Consider the following 24,038-nt stretch of genomic DNA (forward strand, 5'->3'; position numbering starts at 1 on the left):
TGAAATGCCTCGTCTTTTATTATTTTATTCATTAATGTGTTTGTTTCATTTAATTAAGATACTTTGAACTCTATGTATTATAAAAATACTTGCTGAGAATTTGAATACTAGCTATTAAATTAATTTTAACCAGGCCTTAAGTTTCTAAGATATCTGTAATATTTTTTGTTGTTGAAGCTTTAACAGCATATTTTTATTAGTTCAGTTGTCTAAAGATAATAAAAGTTGCTATTATTTCACCAAACCCACTCCTGCGCTGTTTCCTTCATGATGTTCAATAGCTTAACTCTGCCAGCTGGCTTTTTGAAAATTCGAGGCTTTTAAAAATTTTTAATTTTTTATTGAGGTATAATTGACATACAACTTTGAGTAAGTTTAATGTGTGTGTATAATGTGTTGATTTGATACATTTATATATTGCAAAATAAACATTACCATAGCATTAGCTAACACCTCTACCATGTCACATTATTATCTTTTTTTTTTTTTGGTGAGAACAATTAAGATCTGTCTCTTAGCAACTTTGAAGTTTATAGTACAGTATTGTTGACTGTAATCTCTATGCTGTGCATTAGATCTAGTTATCTACTACTTACACATTTGTACCTTAAAATATCACCACCCCAATTCCCACTTTGGCAATGGAACTTGGTTTCACCTGAGTGTAATGTCCCTGTTCCTTTTGGCAGAGGATGGTTACTGCTGTTTATTTTGTCTTTTGTCCATTTTTCCTCACTTGTGGACAGAAATCTTTTCCCTGATGTTTCCTTTTTCTGCTGTTCATCAACTTATACTTTACCTTTTAATCTTTTCTAGATATTATCGGGTATGAGGTGATCTGCTAATTGGTTTATCTAACCACTTAATAATGCTTTCTCCACTTCACTCTGCCTGCCCACAATTGTTTTTTCATTTGTTATTTATTTCTGCCCTGAGTTCTATTACATACCTTCAAGTGTGAAGTAGTGTAAATAGCTGAAGTACTTCAGTTCCTCAAATACATGTTTGAAAAGGACATGACTGCTCATAGATGTGCAGTAACCATCCTCTCTGATGTTGAGGGGTTGCGATGAGTCCAGGTTTCCCGTGTCAGGTTTCTCTCCTCAAATACATTTTAACTACAAGAAGTTGTTTCTAATCAAAAAGCATTTTTTGGTGTTTACTGATAACTACTTAAATTTGTGGTTGTAAATATTTGATCTTCAAATGCAGCTTTATGAAGCATTCAGTGTATCCAGTGTCACATTTTTTTTTAAAGGTTACATTCCAAAATAGCATTTTACAATGCAAATTGTTACATTATCCCCTTTATAAAATATGTTATGTTTGCTTTGTATTTGTTATTTGTGTACATATTAGTCTTATTTTGATATGAACACAAATTGTACACTAGATTTAAAGAACTTGAAAATTAAGTCAGTACATATTCTGATCATTTGTGTACACAGATTAGACATATACTAGAACCAGTGTTTTAGAATTTCTAATCGGTTGCATACCTGTACTTTTATAAAATGTGGTAGAAAGGAGGAATTGGGAGATTAGGTGGGACCCAGTTACAGGAAGAAAGGTGAGCAAGATCTGTAGAATAAATGGGTTCTCATAGGATGGCTGCATGGATGCATGGATAAAAGGTAACACATCCTAGAGGTCTTAAGGAGTTTTAATAAAGGAGTTAATTTATTAACAGATTCAGTGTGGGTAGAGATTCCCCATTTATTGGCTTGAATCAGTTTTCTGTTAACTAAAGTATGGGATAAAGAAAGTAGCAGCAGGTTTTGGGATTGGAACGTGAAAAGCCTCCGAATGGAGATGGGTCATTTGGGAGTTTATCGAGTTGGAGGTACCTGAGGGATATCAGATATTGGTATAGACAAGTATAAGTTTGGAGCTGAAAAGAAGGGCTAGAAATAAGATTTTGAACATCTTCAGTATAGAATGTCTTTTGTCTTACTTTTTTGTTAAAGAAAGTCTTGGAAGAGACCAGATTGGTAAACTTGAAAAGAAGGAGCCTCTTTTGAGTCATGATTGCCAGGATCCATTAACTATTAGTCATTGGTGCAGTAGAGTCCTTCCTTGAAACTCTTGTAATAATCTTGTATTACAAAGAGAATGGAAGAACTGAGTTTGAGGGCTTTGAGAGAATCTCCATCAGATCAGCTTGGCCAGGCATCGTGGCTCATAAACGTTACCAGAACTTAATCAGTTTTAGTTCTGTATCTTATTTTCAGAGACTAAATCCCTAAAGTAAGTACCATCACATCCTAAGGCATTTCCCTAGTTTCATTCATTTATCATAGACTATTAGTTTTAGGAATTAAGTTTGTTGGTTTTAAATCATACTTTCAAAATTGTGGCGATCTGTAAAAATGAAAAAGAAAAAAATAATTTGCCTTTGACCTTCAAGAGTGCCTGACACCTTCCCTTCTCCCACTTAAACCGTCCATGAAACCCTGTTTCATAAGGGCTGTGTACACATAAGTCGTTTCCTCAGCCTGAAGGACCTCTTTTCTTCCCTCAGCTATATCTTTTGGAGTCTGCTATGGAACTGTCTTTTAAGCTTCTATTAGGACATTAATTTCAGTGAGCCTTTTATTCAATTGCGTAGATGCATAGCCATAACAGAGTGCCTGGCGTAGAGTAAAAACCGGTTGCCAACATTTTATTCCTATAAAGCTGTGTCTGCTTTAATTGAATATAGACAGCAGTATTGACTACACATACCTTGTCTACATAGACTGAAGTAAGGCTTTGGGGGGTAAGCACACAATTTACAAGTTTTAAATATTGGCATTTAACCCTGACTCTGCACTGGGATAATTTGTGGAAGCTTTAATCTGGTTCACAGGGTGTGATCCCCAACCCACTGAATCAGAAAATCCAAGATTGGATATGGAATCCAAACATTGCTCCATATTAATAATTTATGCATACAACCATAATTTGTCAATTATGAAAAGTTATCTCATAGCTTGTCTTCAGAGTTGGGAATACAGTTGGAGGGTTCTACAGTTGAAAAGATTGTGAGATAATCACAGACTATATAACTAGAAGTAAAACTCTTTAAAGGGAAATAAAGTCTTGAAACTCAAGTTTTGTGTGTTAATTACATCAATATAGATTTCCCCCTCCAGATAGAAATCAAGTTCCTTAGTGTATAGAAAGCGAAATACTATAAAGTTATTTTGAAATACTGAACAAGTCAAAACCTTTTAAAGAGAAAGTGACTTTGGTGATAAAGATGTCAACAGAAATTGTAATGAATTGAACCTTGTACTAAATTGGACCAGAAGTGCTATTAAAAGGAAATCACTGTTAACATTAGGAAAAATAAAGTCTTAGGTAAATCTTTTTACTTGGAAATTAATTTTCTATAGAATGCTTTCTGCCTTGAGGTTTGTATATAGTCTTTGAACTGCAGAAGCCTCTACTGCGTAGTAAGTCTTATTTCACACAGCAGTAGTCAGTTTCAGTACTGCAATATTTCGGTGTGAGGTACAGTTATTTCCTGGCTCTTTCTGTTGGTTGCAGCGATGGGTGCTAGATATTTTACCATGGCATCTTCAAGGTTTGGGGCTGATTATCATAGTTGATAGTTATTTCTCCTGGTTTATATGTTAAAGATACATCTATTTTGCATCCGGTTTAGATACTGGAAATGAAACTGCGAAGTCATGCCATCCCCACCCTAGTCCCTCATCTCCCTTTAGTTTACTGAAAGGTGTGTCAGTGGTTTTCTTTATGTGGGGTGGTTTTGTGTGGCTGTTCTTAGTTTCTTAAACTTAAGTAGTTATTCTGTAAGTTCTTTCATTCTCACAGGCCTGTTTTTGAATATGTACTCTTTTGCTGAGTTAATTTTTAGACATCATTGTGGTTTGGAAATGTTTAATATTTCATGATATTTTGGGTTTGAAATGGTGCGTCAGTGACTTCATTGCTGATTTTAAGATTGATTGATAATTATATAAAACATGGTCCAGAACTACTTCTGCCAGTTTTCGCTGCAGGACCTTGAATATTGATAGATGAAATGTAGGTTGGGCAATTCGAATTATGCATCTCTGCTCTTTGTGGGATTTCAGTGAAATAGCAAAACTAAAATACTGCCATCTTAAAGGGTGTTTTTTTGCAGGTCAGTTTGTATCCTTTGGCTCAGCTAGGAAAGGTCTGTCTTCTTTTATCTAAATATTAATTTATGCTGGCAGGATAGATTAGGCTTAGAAATGTAGTACAGTCTGAATGTGTGGCTTCTGTGCCTCTTTTTGTCTAGAGGAAAACAACTGGTTATAAAGCGTGCTTTGCTTTCATAGTACTCACTTTTTAAAATAGTCTGTTTTCTATTGCTATGGTAGCACACTAAAAGGATGTTTGAGGACATACAATCTGCTTTGTAGGCCAGGGGAAAATAAAAGCAGTTCTAGAAGTGTTCAGATGTTGGATTTTTTTTTTCATTCGGTCAATCACGGCAAATAATTTTTCACTCTTGGTTTGTTGATCATTGTGTCCCTAGTATCTCCATTGTCCTAAGGACATTATAGGGCCTTGAAGTATTTGTTGAATGGATTAAATATTTAACATTTAAGGGTCATAGTCATTTAGTTAGTAGCTTGCCCATTCAGAATATTACAACCCTTAAATGTTAAGAGTACTGCAAATGTAGGCTAGCCTAATTATGCAAGCACATAACAGACATTCGTGAATGAATGTAATAACTACTGATTCATACCAAATTATGCCTTCTAATTTTTCTTTCATTGTAACACTTGGTAGCTGACATTAGTTTATTTTTGTTAATTGAGGGTTCTAGTTGACCAAGTGCAGTTTTGTTGGTTCTGTTCTGAAATACAGTACTAAAAGCTTGCTGATGATGATTCCTCTTGATAAGAAAGTTTTGATAAAGAAAGTTCTTTTTGGGCTTATATCTAGAAGTTGTCATTGTACATATCAATTTTCAGTTTATCCAGCAGTTAAAAAAATATAACTCTTTAGGCATTTGGATTGTGGATAGGAGTGGTAATTTTTAGAAAATGGTGTATACTTTGGCTTTTGATTACTTTTAATGGTAAAAATTAAAAATTTGTGGAGACTCAGAAAATTTGAATATACATTTCTGGAAATATTTTTTAGAAGAGTTCAAAGAGATTTACCTTTTTTTAAATTTTAAATATTTTATACCATTTCTATTACTTGTATGCCTTCTCTTAGTTTAGATAGCAGATTTAATGTTGATACACTAGATGCCAGATGGCGTCCAGTGTTCTTGATGATGATTTGTATTCTTATAAGTGTTACACCTAGAGTTTGACATGTATTTGGGGGGGGGGGCAGGCTTATATGACATTATTACAAGTGGATGCTGTAAATTATTAGTGGTTTATTATTGCCTACACATATAATAGCATGTACGTTCTAAAAGGATAATTGCATTTCATTTCTGTTGGTTGCAAGGATGGATGGGTGCTAGATATTTTACTATGGCATCTTCAGGTTTGGGGGTTGATGATCATAGTTGATAGTTATTTCTGCTGATTTATGTCTTAATAGGTACATCTATTTTGCATCTGGTTTAGATACTAGAAATGAAACTATGAGGTCATGCCATCCCCACCCTACTCCCTCATCTCCCTTTAGTTTGCTGAAATGTGTATCAGTGGTTTTCTTTATGTGCATTGGTTTTGTGTGGCTATTTGATGCATTCTTTGTGGTACTTCAGATACTTTTAAAAGACACTAAATACAGTAATTATTGAAGAATCAGTAAGGGCAGATAGTTTTACCCTTTATGATAATTCTCATAGTCATTTTTTAAAAAAACATTCACATCATTTTGAGATAGTGGTATTTAATACATTAATGCCATTGAACTTTTACTTTCAGTTTTTAAAATAATGATGTTTTCTATTTGATGTGTTCTATACCTAATACTTCCTATTTACTAGAAGACTTAAAAACCTGATTCTTTTTCCATATAAACAAAATTTATGTAGGATAACTTGATATCAAGTTAATTCTTACCCCAATTCTCCATTCTCAACTGTTTGAAGAAAATATTCAGCAACATGTTTGTTGCCAGCAGTAAATGTTCAAGGTAATGCTAGTTGGTTGTCTAGTATGTTTTATTTGCATAGCATAGTTTCATTATTATATTAGACCTTATATACCTGAAGATTATTTTAAAATACATTTATATGATTGAATTTAGTGTATTAATTTTCTCACTCTCTTCTTGCAGCATTTTCAGTTAGCTTTGGTTGACTGTAATCCCTGCACTTTGTCCAATGCTGAAAGTAAGTATTATTAAGTACCATAGTTCTCTGCATGCGTTCAGATCACTTCATGGCAAATAATAGTAATAATAATAATAGTCATAAATCCTGTGTAATTTTTTTCCCTAGAATTGTTGAATCTAACTGTATTTGTTGCCATGGCTACTTGTACAAATGGAACATGTGAGACCAGTTATTATGAGCAGCAGCCTGTGTCTAAAATAGATATGCCAGTGAACTGAGTTGTTGAATTAAATTATCTGTGCTAGTGAACAAGATTGATTATTTGTGTATTAATTACATTGTAGATGACTTGGGGGGATTAAAAACAGGGTTTGCCAATCTTTTAGGAAAACAGAGTATACAAAGATTCTTAAGTGTTAGCTCACTGATTCGGGCTTTGTGGTATTAAAATTATTGGTAATTATGAAGATATACTTTGACTTTCTATTATAGTTTTAAGCATCACACATAAAAATTGAGGTGAGATTTTTCAGTTAATTAAAAAAGAATGTGTGAAGCATGTTCTGATACAGTGGTTTTCTTTAGACATTTATTTTCTGCTTCTATGTATGTTTCTTTCCAAAAGCAGATTGGGTTGATTATGATGTGTTTATCAATATGTATGTGTTGGCATATTTATTTAGTGTACTTTAAGGTAGCCAATAAAAGTTTAAAGAATATGCATTGGATTCAAGCTGGATTTCTTTAAAACTTTCTTACTTGAACAATAAAATTTATAATTAAAATGGATGAAAAATTGAGTCATTCTTCATAAAAATTTCAGATCAGTCAAAAGATTCTAGGTTTTACAGAGTCAGTATTTTGCTGTAAGTGACTTCATTTTTTAACCATATAGAAAGGAGTTTAGTGAAGAGAAGTCTCAGTGGTAAAAACGCCCCCAAATGATTGAATCAGTGAAAAGAACGGTAGAAATTTGAATATAACTTGCATATAACATGAATTAAGACATAGTGTGGATTAAATCATTATCTAGACCAGACTAATTATCTCATAATTCTACTAAACGTGATTTTCTGAGAAAACTTAAAAGAATTCTATTTTCTTTAAATGAAACTCAGGATTTAGTACTGATCAGTGTATTTCCAGAACAAATGGTGGGAAGGTAACAAATGCAGCAATATTTTAGTTTCTAAGATGAGGATAAATTAGAAAAAGGATTTAACTCATTGATATATTAATTTATAAAATGTTAATTTTTTATACTTTTTCCTTAATTATATATCCAGGTTATATAAACCATCTAGAATATAAACCCTTAAAATCCTTTTTAAATTAATTTATGGGAATAAGAAAAAAATCTGATTTTCATTTAATTGATTGTAGCTAGTGCCTAAAAACTAACTTTCATACGTACTTGTCAGTTTGAATGATAACCTTAGAGGGACGTCACATAAATTTCAAACTAATAAATTTTGTAAATCCTCATTTTATTCTACTCTGTTGAAGTTAAATCTTACTTGTAGATCATTGCTCCTGAAGGAAAACACCTATGTAGAATGAGTACCACAGGGCAGATCTTGTTGAATTTGAAGAGGACAGTTTGAACAATCATGAATACATTTTCGAGCTTACCACGACTCTCTTTCTGTTTGTTGAGAAGGGAAATAAGAGGGAGGGTGACCAATGTCCTGTTTTGCACAGGATGGAGGCGTTTCCCCAGACTCAGAACTTTGAGTGCTAAAAGGTTGGTCACTCTAATGGAAAGGGCATGTGCCTTATTTAGAGACATTAGGCCATTATAGTTCAGTTGATTTGGGTAGTTTATTTTTTTATTTTTTTGCGGTACGCGGGCTTCTCACTGTTGTGGCCTCTCCCGTTGCGGAGCACAGGCTCCGGACGCGCAGGCTCAGCGGCCATGGCTCACGGGCCCAGCTGCTCCGCGGCATGTGGGATCTTCCCAGACCGAGGCATGAACCCGCGTCCCCTGCATCGGCAGGCGGACTCTCAACCACTGTGCCACCAGGGAAGCCCTGGGTAGTTTATTTTTGACAATCAACATAGCTACTTGATAACCATGGTAATAATGGCTGATGTCTCACAGAGCACTAGCAAACACAGACTACTTAATTTGAGCTAGATATTATTACTGTGTAAACATCAGGCTCTTTATTATCTTTGTAAAACTTATTTCTCTTCAGATTTTTTATATCATTACCTATTTAGATATGCCACAGACGTTGACTGTTTTTTGAAATCTTCCATGTTACTTTGTCGTGCTACAAAGTTCAGAAGATTTTAGAAAGTAAAGTGAGCTTTAAAAAAAAGTCTGTATGAGATTTCTGTTTTATGGCACAATTCATTTATGCAATTAAAGAAAATAAGTAGATTCACTTGCCTCTTCTAGAGCTATTTAAGAGGAGTTAATTACAGTTTGTGTTTTGAAAGTAGAATCATGGTGATGTGAGACTTCTCATTATATGATTGCCCCTTGGGATAAAATTGTTCCTTCTAGATTTAATTAATTCTATTAATTCTAAAAATAATGTATTAATTTCTGAGAAAAGTTTAATTTCAGAACGTTTTATGGCAATATTTGTTAAAAATTTCTACCTCTAATTGAGACTTGCCAAGTGGAGCTTTTTCTTAGTTGTATGGTTATGTTCCACTTTGAAGAGGACTTTTAAGAATTTAAATATAGATTGGTTTTCATACCACAAAAGATGATACTGGATTTAGTAACTCATGGGATAGGAAAGCCCTTGCTGAGCCTGGAGGAAGTTTGGGATGGTAATAGAATGCCACCGTGCTGCTGATCTTTTCTTCCATGTGACCTTTCCATGTCACCTTTGTTAGAGTAGGAAGATTCAGGGGAGAAGGGCATAGATTTTCCATCTCTTCCTCATTCTCTTAACCTGTAACCTGGTCTCCCTCTAATGATGTAGTGAGGTGAGATGGACTGGAACTCTCAAGGGAGCTGTGTTGGAAAAGGGGACTAGGAAATAAGAAAACCCCTGAAACAGATATAGGTAAAGGGAATATTTATATCTGTAGAACTTTTATTATTATTTTTATGTGCTTTTCACAAAATGTTGGTTTTCAACTTTTAAAGGTGATGTTTTTATTTTGCCTCATTTCTGATTATTTAATATACGATATTTAATGATTATATATGGAGAGGGCAGTACTTTACTATTGATCCAAAAATGTTGTTTGATATTAAAGTTCATTATATATTTTGTTTTGGTGTTTATGCTTATTTACTTCAGCTGTTTCCAGGTGCTGGTCTAGGAACAGGTATCAGAATCCCTTGCAGAACTAAATAAAAAGGCACTTTTCCAGGCCTTGCCTGGGATCATTGAATATAATCTCAGGGATCTCTATTTTTAGTAAGCCTCCCAGGTGACTCTTACAGTTATGGGAGTCAGTGAGAGAGTTAGTTTATGATGGCGATGAGAAATTGATGATAGCTGTGGACATTGTTTTTAAAGGTCCACATATATATTACGCATATAATTTTGAAAGGCTCCCAGACTCCTTGAAATTCAACTATGAAATCCAGGTAGATAGAACATTAAATAAAAGATTTGTCATTGAAGGATGAAAATCATATTATTTAAGTAAACCAGAATCCAGTTTTGATTCCTGGTTCATTGTTGCTTTTGTTGAATCATTCATATTCTGGTGGTGCAGTATCAGGAAGAGTTGAAAACAAAAGCTGCAATACGTATATTTTTATTTGATTTTCAAGAGATACTTATTAATGTTGAGACTGTTTACTATTCTTGCCTTCCAAGTGGTTTGACTTTAAAAAAAGATTATGAAGAACTGATAGAGAAATGCAACTTATTTCCTCTATGTGTTATTACTAGTGTCATTCTTGTCTATGACTTCTTTATAAACATTGATATGAAATATGGTATAAGGAAAAAAATTGGAGGGTATTTTTGTTGTTTTAATCAAACACTTTTTCTTTTTTGACTTGTAACTCAGGTTTTAAATACCATGTTTTGAAACGTATAGGTTATAAAAGTTTTCTTCATTTGTTTAATGTTGCCATTTTGAACTTTGTAAGAAGTATACCCACTTGCTATACATTTTAATATTAATTTTAATAATTACATTGACAAAATTTAGTAATAGCCAACAGTGAATACATGTGGTTTCTTATCATGTTCGTGTATATTTGTTTATATATTCTGTGTTATTAAAAATAAAAGTTATGTTCTATAATTACTTAAATCTATGTAGTAGAGATGGTGCTTATATTTTACATTTTATATTCTTAATTAAATTTACCCAGACACTGCTGTATTATTATTGATTTTTGTTTTCCATCATCTTTGCAGTTCAATTTCACATTGCCCACTTATATGAAACCCAGGTAAGTGTTTTAACTTAGGTTACTTAAAACAAACAAAAATGATCACCCATACCATTTTAAGTGGAATCAGATATACAGATAATTTAATGGAGTTCTGGGCATTACTTCTTACATACATTTTATACTCATTAAATGTGGTCAAGATTTTGCTTTAGTGTTACAGTTATTATACAGAGTGTTTGTTGTGTACAAAGACGTTTCATTCAGTATGATTTGCCTCTAAATTCAAACTATCTGCAGGCTTAAATGGCTGTATTTAAGAAGATTTCTCTTATTCTTGACGTGAAATGCCTAGTTTTCTTTTCGAAATGTTTATAGATGGTTGTTATAATGCATTGTTTTTAGTTTCACTTTTTCTTAAGATTAAAATATCCCTTCTACGTATTACTGTTTGAAAGGCATATTAGTAACCTCTTGATGTCATTACCATTACTTTTATGGCTGCTGTATTTAAAAAACTTTTTTAGTTTAATTTTAGAACATTTTATTTTTTTGTATGGCAGATTTTGCTTAGTTATATGGTAAAGGACATAAAACATAGACATTTAGTCTAGGTAGGCAGTGGTATGGAAAATCAGGCATAAGTTGGTATGAGGCTAAATATTAGGTGTAATCATAGTTTACCCAAAAAAACAATTTTTATAACAGCTTTTTAGGAAAAAAATACTGTTATATTTCTACATAATTTCTAAGGTCTGTTTTGTTTCAGAGCCACCATGGGGTGGTCTAAACAATTAACATCTGTTTCCTGGACACCTCCATCTGTGCGCCCGCCTACCCTTCCCGCCCCTGTGCGTACTCGCACGCACACATGCGCGCACATCCACTGACTCAGAATTGATGCACACTCAGGTTTGGATACTCTACTAATCTAGGGATTTTATCCACCTTGAGAGGATGCATTTGAGAATTACATTCATGTTGTGGATCAGAGTCTTTACCTGCCAACGCTAATCCCAGCCTCCTGCCAACTGCTGATTTTTGCCAAATCAGTAAAGGCCCCAGGGTGAAAGCAGCTATAGAAATAAGCTTCCTCTCCAAAGTTCTTTCCCTGGAGTCTTAACTCCTTCTGTTTTCATTACCTCAGGAGATCTCTGCTGTCTTCAAAAGGATGAGCTCTGATTTTTTCCCAGCTTTTCTAGTTCTTAGTGAGATTTCCCTGGTCTGTCATTAGGTAAAGCAGATGTTATCTCGCCTTTCTTTTTAATGAATGTTTTTCGCTTGAGATGGAATTCTATTTGATTATTTTTATTTGACCACTTTAAAATTTACATTCCATTGTCTTTTGGTTTTCATTGTTTCTGATGAGAAGTTGTCTGTTGGTGTTATTTTTTTTTATTTCGTGAAGGTAATGTGGGTACAGGACCCCTCCCCCCACTGATTCTTTCATTTGATAAATTTTAGTGCCCATTAAGATTAAGCAAAACAAAAAGAACAAAGTTTGTGCTAGGCAGAGTATATAATTATTAGATGACAGGAAGATGACACTGTAAGCATATGAAAGGATTGAAAAATCTCTACTCCAGTGCTTATAACAAGGATTTTTATTTTCAGGTGAAAAATTAAGGGAAACAAAAGGCTTACCTACAAAGTATACAATGTGATTATTTGATATATGTATAATTTCCCGCACTGAGTTAATTAACACGCCCATCCCCTCACATCTCTAAAGTGGGGGCAGTGAGAACAATTAAGTTTGATTGTCTTAACAAACTTCAATTGTACAATACAGTGTTATCAACTATAGTCATCATATTATATGTTAGATCCTCAGACCTTATTTGTCTTGTAACTGGAAGTTTGTACCCTTTTACCAACCTTTCCCTATTTCTTCCACTCCACCCCCTGGCAACCCTTTCTACTGTCTTTTCTATGAGTTTAACTCCCCACCCCCACCCCTTTTTAAAAAGAATCCACATATAAGTGATATCATATAGTATGTGTCTTTCTCTGTCTGGTTTATTTCACTTAGCATAATTCCTTCCAGGTTTACCTAGGTTGTCACAAACGACAGGATTTCCTTCTTTTTTTAAGGCTGAAATATCATTCCATTGTATTTATATACCACATTTTCTTGATCCATCTGGAGACAGACCCTTAGGTTGTTTCCATTCTTGGCTCTTGTGAATAATCCTGCAGTGAACATAGGAGTACAGATATCTCATCAAGATAATGGTTTTGTTTCCTTTGGTAATATACCTGTACCCAGAAGTGGGATTGCTGGATCATATGGTAGTTCTGTTTAGGTTTGGGTAATTTTAATGAGATGTCATGTCAACTCACCCACACCCATTCTTAGATTATCTAAATAAAGATAATTTTGTTTCTCTGTATAATGTCATATCTCCAAGTAAATATATTATGAATTATTGGATATTTATATCAATTATTTAATTTACCTTTCCCATTTTATTAGCTGAGACCCACAGAACCATTTTTTTTCCTAACAGTAATAATAGTATTAACTGGCCTTCATTTCTTTTTCTTGATTTTAATGAAATAACTTGAACAAGTCACCATCTAAATTCTAAATAACCTTTAAAGATTAAAGGTAAAGGATTTCTCCCTTTTAATTTTGTTATTACAGTGTTACTTATTTTTGAGTAGATAATAATTTTTGAGTAGATAAATTCTAAATAACCTTTAAAGATTAAAGGTAAAGGATTTCTCCCTTTTAATTTTGTTATTACAGTGTTACTTATTTTTGAGTAGATATTTTTGAGTAGATAATGAAAGTGCCTGCAAGAATACAGTGTAGTATCCTCCTCCCTCCTTTTCCCTGGCCACCTATTCCCCTCCCGAAAGCCACCAACCACATAAGCAGTGTGTTTTATATCCTTCCAGAGAATCTCAGTGTATATATAAGCAAATCCATATATATGCTTGCACATATATTTGCTTTTCTTTATTTTATTGAAATAATAACCCATTATATATGTTCTCTCTTGATCTTGTTTAAATTGGTTTTTTTAACTTAATATTATATTTTGGAAATCATTCCCTATCAGTACATGTAGAGCTGTATTATAATATATCCCTTTGCAGAGATGTACTGTAGCTAATTTAACTATTCTCCCTTGAGAGATAGTTACAAATAATGTTATTATGAATAACACTGTTGATAAGAATTACTAGTTTCATTTTTAACATTGTCTTCTAACTAGCAGTAGTTTATTACTGAAACACTGTAGACTGGTTTCATTTATGCATATTGTACAAATCCAAAAATTCTAAAGAAAGAAAAATAAATTCCAGCTGACATTTAAAAATGCAGTAAGTATGTCATGATTACCTAGGGTTTATTCCATGAATTCAAGATTAGTTCAGTGTGAAGAAATATGTTAACAAAACAAACAAAAATCATGGTAAGGAAAACAATATTGTGAGGAAGAAAGATTTTTTTTTGAAAGAAATAAATAGTGTGAAAAGGAGAGAAAAACAGTAGATCTAATTAATAGGTCAAAACCTTATATTCTGAAAAAAATTAACAAAATAGATAAACCACAAACTAACTTGATCAGGAGGATAAAAGAGAGATAAAGCACAGATACATAAAGTAAGATAACCATGGAAACAGAAGAAATTAGTACAGTCATACAAGTACAGCTTAGCAGACGTGTATGCAAATGAATTTGAAAACTTAAAGTGGACTGTTTCCCAGGGAAATACAGATTAGAGAAATTGACCTCATTAGAGTTAGGAAAGTTATAAAAAGCCAATTTTCATAAAAAGAAACAGAAAATTAAGTAATGCCCTACAGAGAAAGTACCATGCCCAGATGGTTTTACAGGGGAATTCTACCAAGCCTTTAAATACCAGATAATTCTAGCACTCTATAGATTATGCCAGACCACTAGAAATGGAGAGAAACTTTCTCATTTCTTTTCCTTGTTTTGAGAGGGATAGGGGGCTTATAACAGCCTTTAATTTGACCTTGAGAGACTTATGTGTTTGATAATAATTAAAGTCCTTTCTGCACTTACTGATTCTATAGCATATTTTTACAATATAATGGAAACAAAAAATCTGCTTCTAAACATTAACTACAGGCCACAGTTCTTTGGTGTCTTCTTTTTTATTTAATTGTAAAATATACCTGACATTAACTTTACCATTTTAGCTATTTATTAAGTATACAATTCAGTGGCATTAAGTACATTCGCATTATTGTGCAACTATCACCACCATCCATCTCCAGAACTTTTTCATCATCCCAAGCTGAAACTCTGTACCCATTAAAGAATAACTCCTCATTCCTCCCTCCCCCCAGCCCCTGGCAACCACTATTCTACTTTTTGTCTCTATGAGTTTGACTATTCTAGGTACCTCATGTAAGTGGAATGATACAGTATTTGTCTTTTTGTGTCTGGCTTATTTCTCTTAGCATAATATCTTTAAGGTTTGTATATATTGTAGCGTGTGCCAGAATTCCATTCCTTTTAAAGGCTGAATAATATTTCATTGTATGTATACACCACATTTGGTTTATCCACTCATCTGTCAGTGGACACTCGTGTGGCTTCCAACTTTTGCCTGTTGTGAATAATGCTGCTGTGAACATGAGTGTGCAAATATTTGTTTTTGTCCCAGCTTTCCATTTTTTTTGGATATATACCCCCAGAAGTGGAATTACTGGGTCATGTGGTAATTCTGTTAAAATTTTTGAGGAACTGACATACTGTTTCCCCCCATTCCTTTTTGAAACAAGTGTAACATTGATGCCTAAACCTGATAAAGACAGTACAAAAAAGAATCAATATACAAACTATTATCACTGATGAATATTGGTATAAAAATACTAAGTAAAATATTAGCAAACAATCTGTTACCTCATTAAGCAAATAATATACTATGACCAAGTGGTATTCATTCTGGGAATACAAGGCTGATTGAATATTAGGAAATCTATTAATATCATGCATCATAATAATAGAGCTAAAGGTAAAAACAAGTCACTATCATCATAGATGCTGAAGAAGCCTTTGATAAACTCAATACCCATTCCCAACTAAAATTACTCTTGGACATAGGAATTAAGGGTTACTTTCCTATCATGATAAAATTCATGTACTTTAATTCCAAAGTCAGTATTTTATTTAAAGGGAAACACTAGAGACATTTTCACAAAAATCAGGAGCAGGGCAAAGGATGTCCTCTGTCTTCATTACTCCTCATTATTGTACTGTAGGTATTAACCAATACAGTTAGATAAGAAAAATCAATTAGAGGCACATACAGAAATCAATAGCTTTCAGCAACAATAATTAGAGAGCACACAGTTAGAAAATATTGCCATTTATAATAACAGCAAAGTGATTAAATACTTAACAATAAACTTAAAAGAGATACTATGACTCAATAGTATAAAGATGTTCATGGGAATTTAGGTTTTTAAATGTAATACAACATCAGTAAAAATTAGTAATAAACTTTTTAAAGCAATTAGGTAAGTTGATATGGAAAAACATTCTGGGATAGCCAGAATAACACTGGTGGTGATGGTAGGGATTGTATGGATTATATTAACCCTACTAGATATTAAAATATTACAAGGAAGCCTATGTGATTAAAAGTATTGTACTGGCATGTGACTAGACAAATAGACCAGTGAAATATCATAGAAAGGCCAGGAATAGATCCAGTGTACATAGAGAAATTGAGTATATGATAAAGGTAATATCTTACATTCCTTTAGCTAAGGTAGATTTATTCATACATGGTTCTGGGACAATAAGGTAGCCATTTGGAAAAAGATAAAATTAGACCCGTAACACAAACTATTCACAAGAATAAACTACTACAGATGAATTAGGATCAAAATGTAAACATTGATATTGTACAAGTACTAGAAGAAACATTAATTCTTCTTCAACTTTGATGTAGGAAAAAGGCTTTTTAAACTATGGCTCAAAATTCAGAGGCAATAAAAAGAATGACCAATCAGTTTGAGCAACATAAAAATAATTTCTGCATGGCAAAAAAACCCCCCAAAAAAACCATACATTCAAAGGACACCTATGAAACTGGGAGAAAATGTTTACAACGTATAGCACAAAGGGCTAATACCCCTGATATATAACAAACTTAAAATTTGACAGACAATGAACAAGACCCATTAGGAAACTGGGAAGAATGACATGAGCAGACACTTTCCAAAAAAGATACAACAGCCCTTAAGCATGTGAAAAAGTGTTCAAACACACCCAGTTAAAGAAATGCAAATTAAAGCACACTGAAATACAGTTTCTTACCTGTCAGATTGGTGAAAAGTGTAAGTGGCTATGGTAGCGAAACAGGCACTCTCATGCATTGTGATAATGCAAACTGGTACACCCCATCTGGAACAAAATAATCTAACAAAACTACATGCAGTAATCTAGCAAAACTCTATATACACTTAACCTTTTGACTCAACAATCCCAAATCTAGGAATCTACCTTGAAAATATACCTCCAGAAATATAAAAATATATAGGCACAAAGATATCTTTTGGAGCATTGTTTGTGATTGCAAAACATCGGAAACAACCTAAATGTCCATACATAGGAGAATGGTTGTACATATAAATCATGGTACATTCAGGCAGTGGAGTGCCATGCAGCATTAGAGAAGAATGAGGAAGACCTAGGTAAATCACTATATGGAATGATTTCCAGGATATACTGTTAGGTGGAAATATGTGAAGTATAAAAGTATAATATGCTACCCTTTGTGAAAGAAACTATGTATGTGCAAAGCAAGATACACGTCCCACTTGTGCACAGGTAATACTGAAAATGGATAAACCAGAAACAAGTGAGGTTGGTTACCTACCCAGGAATGGTTGTGAATGGGGTAGTAGGGAGTAGAACTTACCTTGAGTATACTTTTTATGTAGCTCTAACTCCTAGAACCTGGTTATGTTTCACATACCCACCCCAAAATTCATTGAATAATTAAGACCAACCAGAATGTGAGTTAGCCCAAAATAGAATGAACAGTAACAAATTAACCTAACTGTATTACAAATGAATAACATAAGTATACTGAGGGGTAGGGATGAAAAGAACTAAGCTAAATAACTTTGGAGAATAGTATTTTGACTCTATAGTGTAAAGCTAGAGACAAAAGAACTGTAAACAAATCTTCCACTACAGTTACTTTCTCACAGGGATATGGATAGAAATTCTGCAACTATTTTATGTAAATATTAGGTGTAAACAATTAAGTAAATGTATTGTGGATAATGACCAGATTTTCAGTGTCAGAGAACTTACAAGTAAGAAAAGAAGAAAGGCTAGACTGAATTCTGTGTTGTTGGATTAGAATTGGAGGGATCACTATGAACATAGGTTATTTATGGAAATAGTTGGATAGAAATAGAGACGTGAGAGAGAGGAGAGAGAGAGAGAGAGAGTGTGTGTGTGTGTGTATGTATCTGTATACATATAATGTGTGTATACACATACATTACATATAATGTATGTATATACATACATTACATATAATGTAATGTATACATAATGTATGTATACATTAATATATTTCCTAGCTGTTTGCTGCAAGGGCCTAGAAGCAGTGACCCACCTTGGCAGCAGTGAATGTACTAGCACCCAGATCTTTGTTTCTAAATCCAATTCTTCAATAAAAGGAATCAGGAATTCTTGGGGAGAAGTGGGTAATTCCAGGGCTTAGGCAGAGAAACTACTAGATGATCCCTGGAACATTTCATGGTGCCAAAAAGTAAGGAAGTGCTTAGAAAATGATGGGCATGTGGAAAGATAAAGAAGCCAACTTGAGGGAAATGGGGTTTCTAATCACCAAATCTGACACAAGTTTAGAAACAATTATAATAATGGTATATAAGATATTGAATAAAATATATTCATATTGCTATAAATGAATAATTGAATAAATAAACAGGGAAAGGGGTCACCTTTTTCTTACTGTAGAATTTTAATTAATTAATATATGAGGAATGTTGAATATCTTTCCACAAGGTGCTTACTAATTTGAAAGGGCCATTCTTCAAAATAATTAGCTAGTACTTTAAGTCAGGGGGCCCCAACCCCTATTAGGAACTGGGCCGCACAGCAGGAGGTGAGCCGCAGGGCGAGTGAGCGAAGCTTCATCTGCAGCTCCCCCATTGCTGGCGTTACCGCCTGAACCACCCCACCCCCCCATGGCTCGCATTACCTCCTGGGAACACACCCCACCCACCCACCCACCCCCACCCCCACCCCCAGTCTGTGGAAAAATTGTCTTCCACAAAAACGGTCCCTGGTGCCAAAAAGGTTGGGGACCGCTGCTTTAAGTGTCAAGGTAATGAAAGTCAGAGACTGAGAATCTGTCCCAGATTAGAGGATGGTAAAGAGACATGCTAATTTAACACAGCATGGGATTTTAAGTTAGATCCTGGACCAGAAAAAGGATATATGTGGGACAGTTGGTGAAATTGGAATAAATTACGTAGATTAATTGTATTTTATCAGTGTTAATTCTGTACAGTCTTCATTTATTTAGAAGCCTTGTTATTGTTATCTCATCCTGATATGTCCTTTATCATTATGAAACATTCCTCTTTCTCTCTGGTAATATACTCTTTGCCTTGAAGCCTTCTTAATCTGATCTGAATCTAGTCACTTCAGCTTTCTAATACTTACAGTTTACATGGTATCTTTTCCCATCCTTTTATTTCAGCCTGTTTGAATCCTTATATGAAAAAGTGCATATCTTACAAGTACTGTGGTTTTGGCTTTCTTTCACTTTTGTAAATCTGTCTGGCAGTCTCTGTTGTTTGAATATCTAGTCCATTTATATTTAATTCAATTACTGATATGGTTACATAAAGTTGGCTGTCATTCTTATTGTTTCCTTTGTATTTTGTCGTTTTTCTCTGGCTGCTTTCAAGGTTCTTCTCATTACATTTGGTTCTTAAGTATGCGACTATGATGTAGTTAGGTATTGGTTTTTCCTTTATATTTATACTACTTGTGGTTATTTTAGTCTTTTGGATATGGGATTTTGATGTCATCACTTCTGTAAAGTTCTCGGCCATTGTCAATATTTTTTCTGCCCCATTCTTTCTCTCTTCTCCTTCTTGGACTCCAATTAAGTCTTTAATCTGCTATTCAGTCCTTCCAGTAACTTTTTTTTTTAATTTCAAATTAGTATTTTTCAGTTCTAGAATTTCCTTGTGTTTCTCTTTTAATTTCTCTTTACGTTGTCTGATTTTTGGTCCATTCATTCCTTATGATTATGTTTTCCTTTTCATCTGTGAACATTGTTAAAATAGCTGCTTTAAAATTATTTGCAATTTCAACATCTGAGTCATTTCATGGCTGGTTTTCATTAATTTCCTATTGTTTTCAACATGAGTAAAAATTTCCTGATTCTTACAAGTCTGGTAATTTTATTCTGGGTATCATGAATAATACGTTGTGGAGAGTGATTTTGTTATATTTTTCTGAAGATGATATTTTTGTTTTATTAGCCAGTTAACTTTGCCCAAGTCACTCACGAAACTTTGTCATCCCTGTGGTTGGCAACAGCTAAATCTCTTCCTTTAGTTCTTTTAGGCTGCTGAACATCTGTTGTGTTCATGCATAGTTCAGTGGTCAACCAGGGATTTGAGCAGTTTAACTGCAGAATTTGTTGTTCTTTCTCTCCCTCTCCTTTCTGGTGTTTCTTCTCCCCTCACTTCCAGCTCTTGTGATAGCTACAAAGTCTGTCCTCAGATTCTTCAAGCTAGTAAGATTGCTGATTTCTGTTTGAGTTGTAGCCAACCAGATACCAGTTGGGGCCTGCCTTCAGGTGAAAATCCTAGAAAAATGGGGTTACTAAACCAGTGCCATTCCCTTCCTCTAAGTATTAGCTTCTCTGTTTTTGCCTGATTTTGGTTTCTTTTCAGTACTTTCTGATAGTTAACTTTTATATTTTATCCAGAATTTAAAGCTGTCTGAAGTGTTGTTACTTCAGCATTACCAGAGACAAAACTTTATACTAACTTTATACTAAACACCTTTACAGATAAACTCATGTTGCTTTTATATACTATTTATAGTTGCTACTTAATGTTCTGCTGTAAGCATCCATCATATTTTATATTTCCACTCACCTAGTGACATAGACCTAGGTTGTCCATCTCCTTGGTACTACAAATAGTACCATTTACAACATTACCTCTGGGAAGGTTCCTTTGGTATATATATCCCAAGAGTGAGATTGTTAGATTGGAGCATATTTGCATACCTAATTTCATGAGTAAATTCCCTTCAGGCAAGGCATGAGCATTTTCCTTTACTCACATCCCCACAATACTAAGAACTACCCAACTTTATGTTTGCCAATCTGATGGGTAGAAGGTAATATATCATTTAAACTTGCATTTTCTGATTTCTAGAGGTGTACACTTCTTCACATGTTTTTCACCTTTTATGTGTTGGTTTTTATGTCCATTGCCTATTTTTCTGCTTATGTGTTTCAAGTCAGATCCTTACTACTCCTCCTTATTTGTGCCATTTTGGCCAAGTTGAATAAATTCTTTCACATCTCAAAGAAATACTCTCCTTCATTTTCTTCTCTTAGTTTTATACTTTTACATTTCATATTTAGGTCTTTAATGTGGATGCCAGTTTTTTGTATATAATAGGAGGTAGAAATCAAACTTCATGTTTCTCAATACGATGCAACCAGCTTTTCAAGTATGTTGGTTTTATTATTATTACTAGTGTTTGGAAGTATGTTTTAGCATTTGTTGAGGTAATTCCACAAAGGGCTCTTTCTAAAATATAAATTTGATCATATTGCTTGAACTCATTTCAGTGGTACCCCATTGTCTTAGGATACAGTCTGTAGTCTTTTAACTTGGTTTAGGAAGGTCTTTGTGAAGTTGTCTGCTTGTCTCTGCATTTTCTGCCCAGTGTGCTAGTACTCTAAATTTACCACATGCTCTTTCTTCCTCTGGGAAATATCATACTGTTATTGTACACAGTACAGTATGTTTTTTTTTTAACAGTACAGTATGTTTTATTTGTTTTTATATCTATTCTTGACTACACTGTAGTCCCAGCAGTTCCTGTTATGTATTAGGTATTCAACAAATATTTACCAGTTGAAGGAATTGAGTTGAATAACTTGATCCTTATCCTTCATTAATTGTCTAATTCACTTTTTCAGACCAGATTAATGTTTAAAGGGAACTCATTTACTTGATGAATAAAAGTTTATGTAATAACTACTGTTAATCTCAATGGACAGTTCTTTCAAATCTTCCTCATGTTGACATACTGCATTCATAGAGCTCCTTATTTGTTTCCATAGCTCTTTTTTAATCTCGTTTGATCCTTAGAACAACTCTAGATAGAAAGATCAGGCACTACATCTGTTTTATGGATGTTGAATCATAGCTCAAGTGATTTGCCTGAGGCTCACACAGCTAGTTTCGTGTTTCTACCTATGTTTTGGGGGAGAAAGATTTGTTTGCTCAGGCAGCTGTGTACTGTCAGTGATATTAATGAAAGCCACTTCATTGTTCTGCCAAGTATTTTTTAAAGATAGTATTTATGAGGTTTTCTTTTGTTGGCTTTTCCCCTTTTTGTGGGGGGTGGTGGGGAGGTTTTGTCTTAAGTTTTAGGACTGTAGCAATAATGGGTTTCAGTCATATTAGTACTTCTGGGATGAGAACTGTGGGTAAATGGTTTCATTTAGAGTTTTGCCCAAGGAATCTTAAATATTGCAAACATTATTAGACTATAATTATGGGAGGTTTGTTGTCTTCAAAATCATATATGTATTCTAAAATTTTTCATAGGATATTTTATATACCAGTATCTATATCTTTTAAACTTAGGTTTCAACTACTTTTGTACTTAGTTTTTTTAAAGCATTTTTGACGTGCTCTATTGTTCCTGTTAAGTTGCTTCGGAACTTGGTATTTCTAGGCCGACAGATGATGCACTTGGAAGTGGAATACTTTTCTGGTTTCATTAGTGTTATTAAGTAAAGTTGAAATCATTTATGTTATTAAATAGGTTGAGATGATTTTTTTTAATTATTGAGATTTGACAAATTCTTAAAGGTCATGTTTTAATGATACTTTGTTATATTGAATGTTTTACTGGTGTTAGATACTCTGAAACATGGTCTATTAACCCCAGCTGTCTAGAGTTAGAGAAACATTCAGTAAGGCACTTTTCTCTTTCAGTTGATTTTTTAAAATACGCTAAAATATCAGTATCATATAAAACTTAACATATGAGCTAGTTCTTTAAAGATGTTAATTTTATTTTCTTTAAATCTGTTTTTCCTGCTCTTTAGAGGAAGTATCATTCTGCAAAGGAAGCTTATGAACAACTTTTGCAGACAGAAAACCTTTCTGCACAAGTAAAAGCAACTGTCTTACAACAGTTGGGTATGTAATAATATACATTTAGTGTGTTATAAGTACATCTCTTTATGTTTTTTACATGTCACAGATGGTAAATACGTGGCTCATGTACCCTATTTCTTTTCTTTCCTTTTCCCCAGAGTTGATAGAATTAATCTGAACCCATCATGTTTCCACCTTCTGCCGAGCATTGTCTATCTCACAGTCAATCTCATTACAGTTCTTTAGTGCAGCTCATCCATTTAAATTCTCAAAATTATACTCTGGTACTTAACCCATGGGTGAGGGGGACTGAATACTTCCTTTGTGCCAGATATGCTTAGTACTCAATGAAGTTAAGTGATTTACCTAAAGTCTCTTAGTGGTTGGTGAGCTTGCTTTCATAGCTCTGTTGATAATATTAACTAAAGCATTTTATGTAAGAATTGTGGAACATCTAACACTATATATAGTTTCTCTACACATGCAGTTCTGTTGTAATGTTGAAGATGAAAGCATGTAGTCGTCTGGATATAATGTGTCACTGTCACCAAGAAGATAATGATGGAATTCTCCAACATTTAATTTTGTTGCTTGGTTATTGAGTCATGTTTCTTGTCTGCATTTGGTATTTCGGGGGTTTTTTTTGGTTCTCCCTCCCCCCCCACCCCAGCTTTTTAAAATTTGGTTTTGGTCTGGGCAAATAATTGACTCTTAAGTTTTAGCCACCGTTGTAGTAATGTGAATGTTTTCATGATGTGACTATTTTTAATATAATTTTAAAATTATTTAAGCTTAGACTTTATCACTTATCTTCATGATATGAATGCATATTATGTGATCGGTTATACAAAATAAACACATTGCTTTCATATAAAAGTTTTATTTTTAGCTTTGTTTTTAATTTAATCTCTGGTTAGAATTTTCCTTGAGTTATCCATACTTTTAAAAATTATAGTAAAGTTTTGTTTTTAATGATTACATGTAGTGTTTGAGTAATGTGAATTTGTATCTTTAAATTAAAACAAGTTTATTAGTACAGCAAAAAAGCTTTTGTGTTAGTTCTTCAGTAAAAAGAGCAA

General features: G+C 33.7%; 1 protein-coding gene across 4 annotated transcripts in view; it reads left to right on the plus strand.

Annotated features, from left to right (window-relative positions):
• The window catches only part of KDM6A (lysine demethylase 6A), a 208,927-nt gene that overhangs the window by 124,858 nt on the left and 60,031 nt on the right, over positions 1–24,038 (plus strand). For all 4 annotated transcript variants that reach the window (XM_082865264.1, XM_082865266.1, XM_082865265.1 and 1 more), the window contains 3 exons: positions 6,232–6,286; positions 10,576–10,610; positions 22,908–23,001. In XM_082865264.1, the coding sequence (XP_082721390.1) occupies positions 6,232–6,286; positions 10,576–10,610; positions 22,908–23,001 (184 nt within the window). The remainder of the gene's footprint in view (positions 1–6,231; positions 6,287–10,575; positions 10,611–22,907; positions 23,002–24,038) is intronic.

This window comes from Leucopleurus acutus (assembly GCF_964270905.1).
Source record: "Leucopleurus acutus genome assembly, chromosome: X".
Classification (NCBI taxonomy): Eukaryota; Metazoa; Chordata; class Mammalia; order Artiodactyla; family Delphinidae; genus Leucopleurus; species Leucopleurus acutus.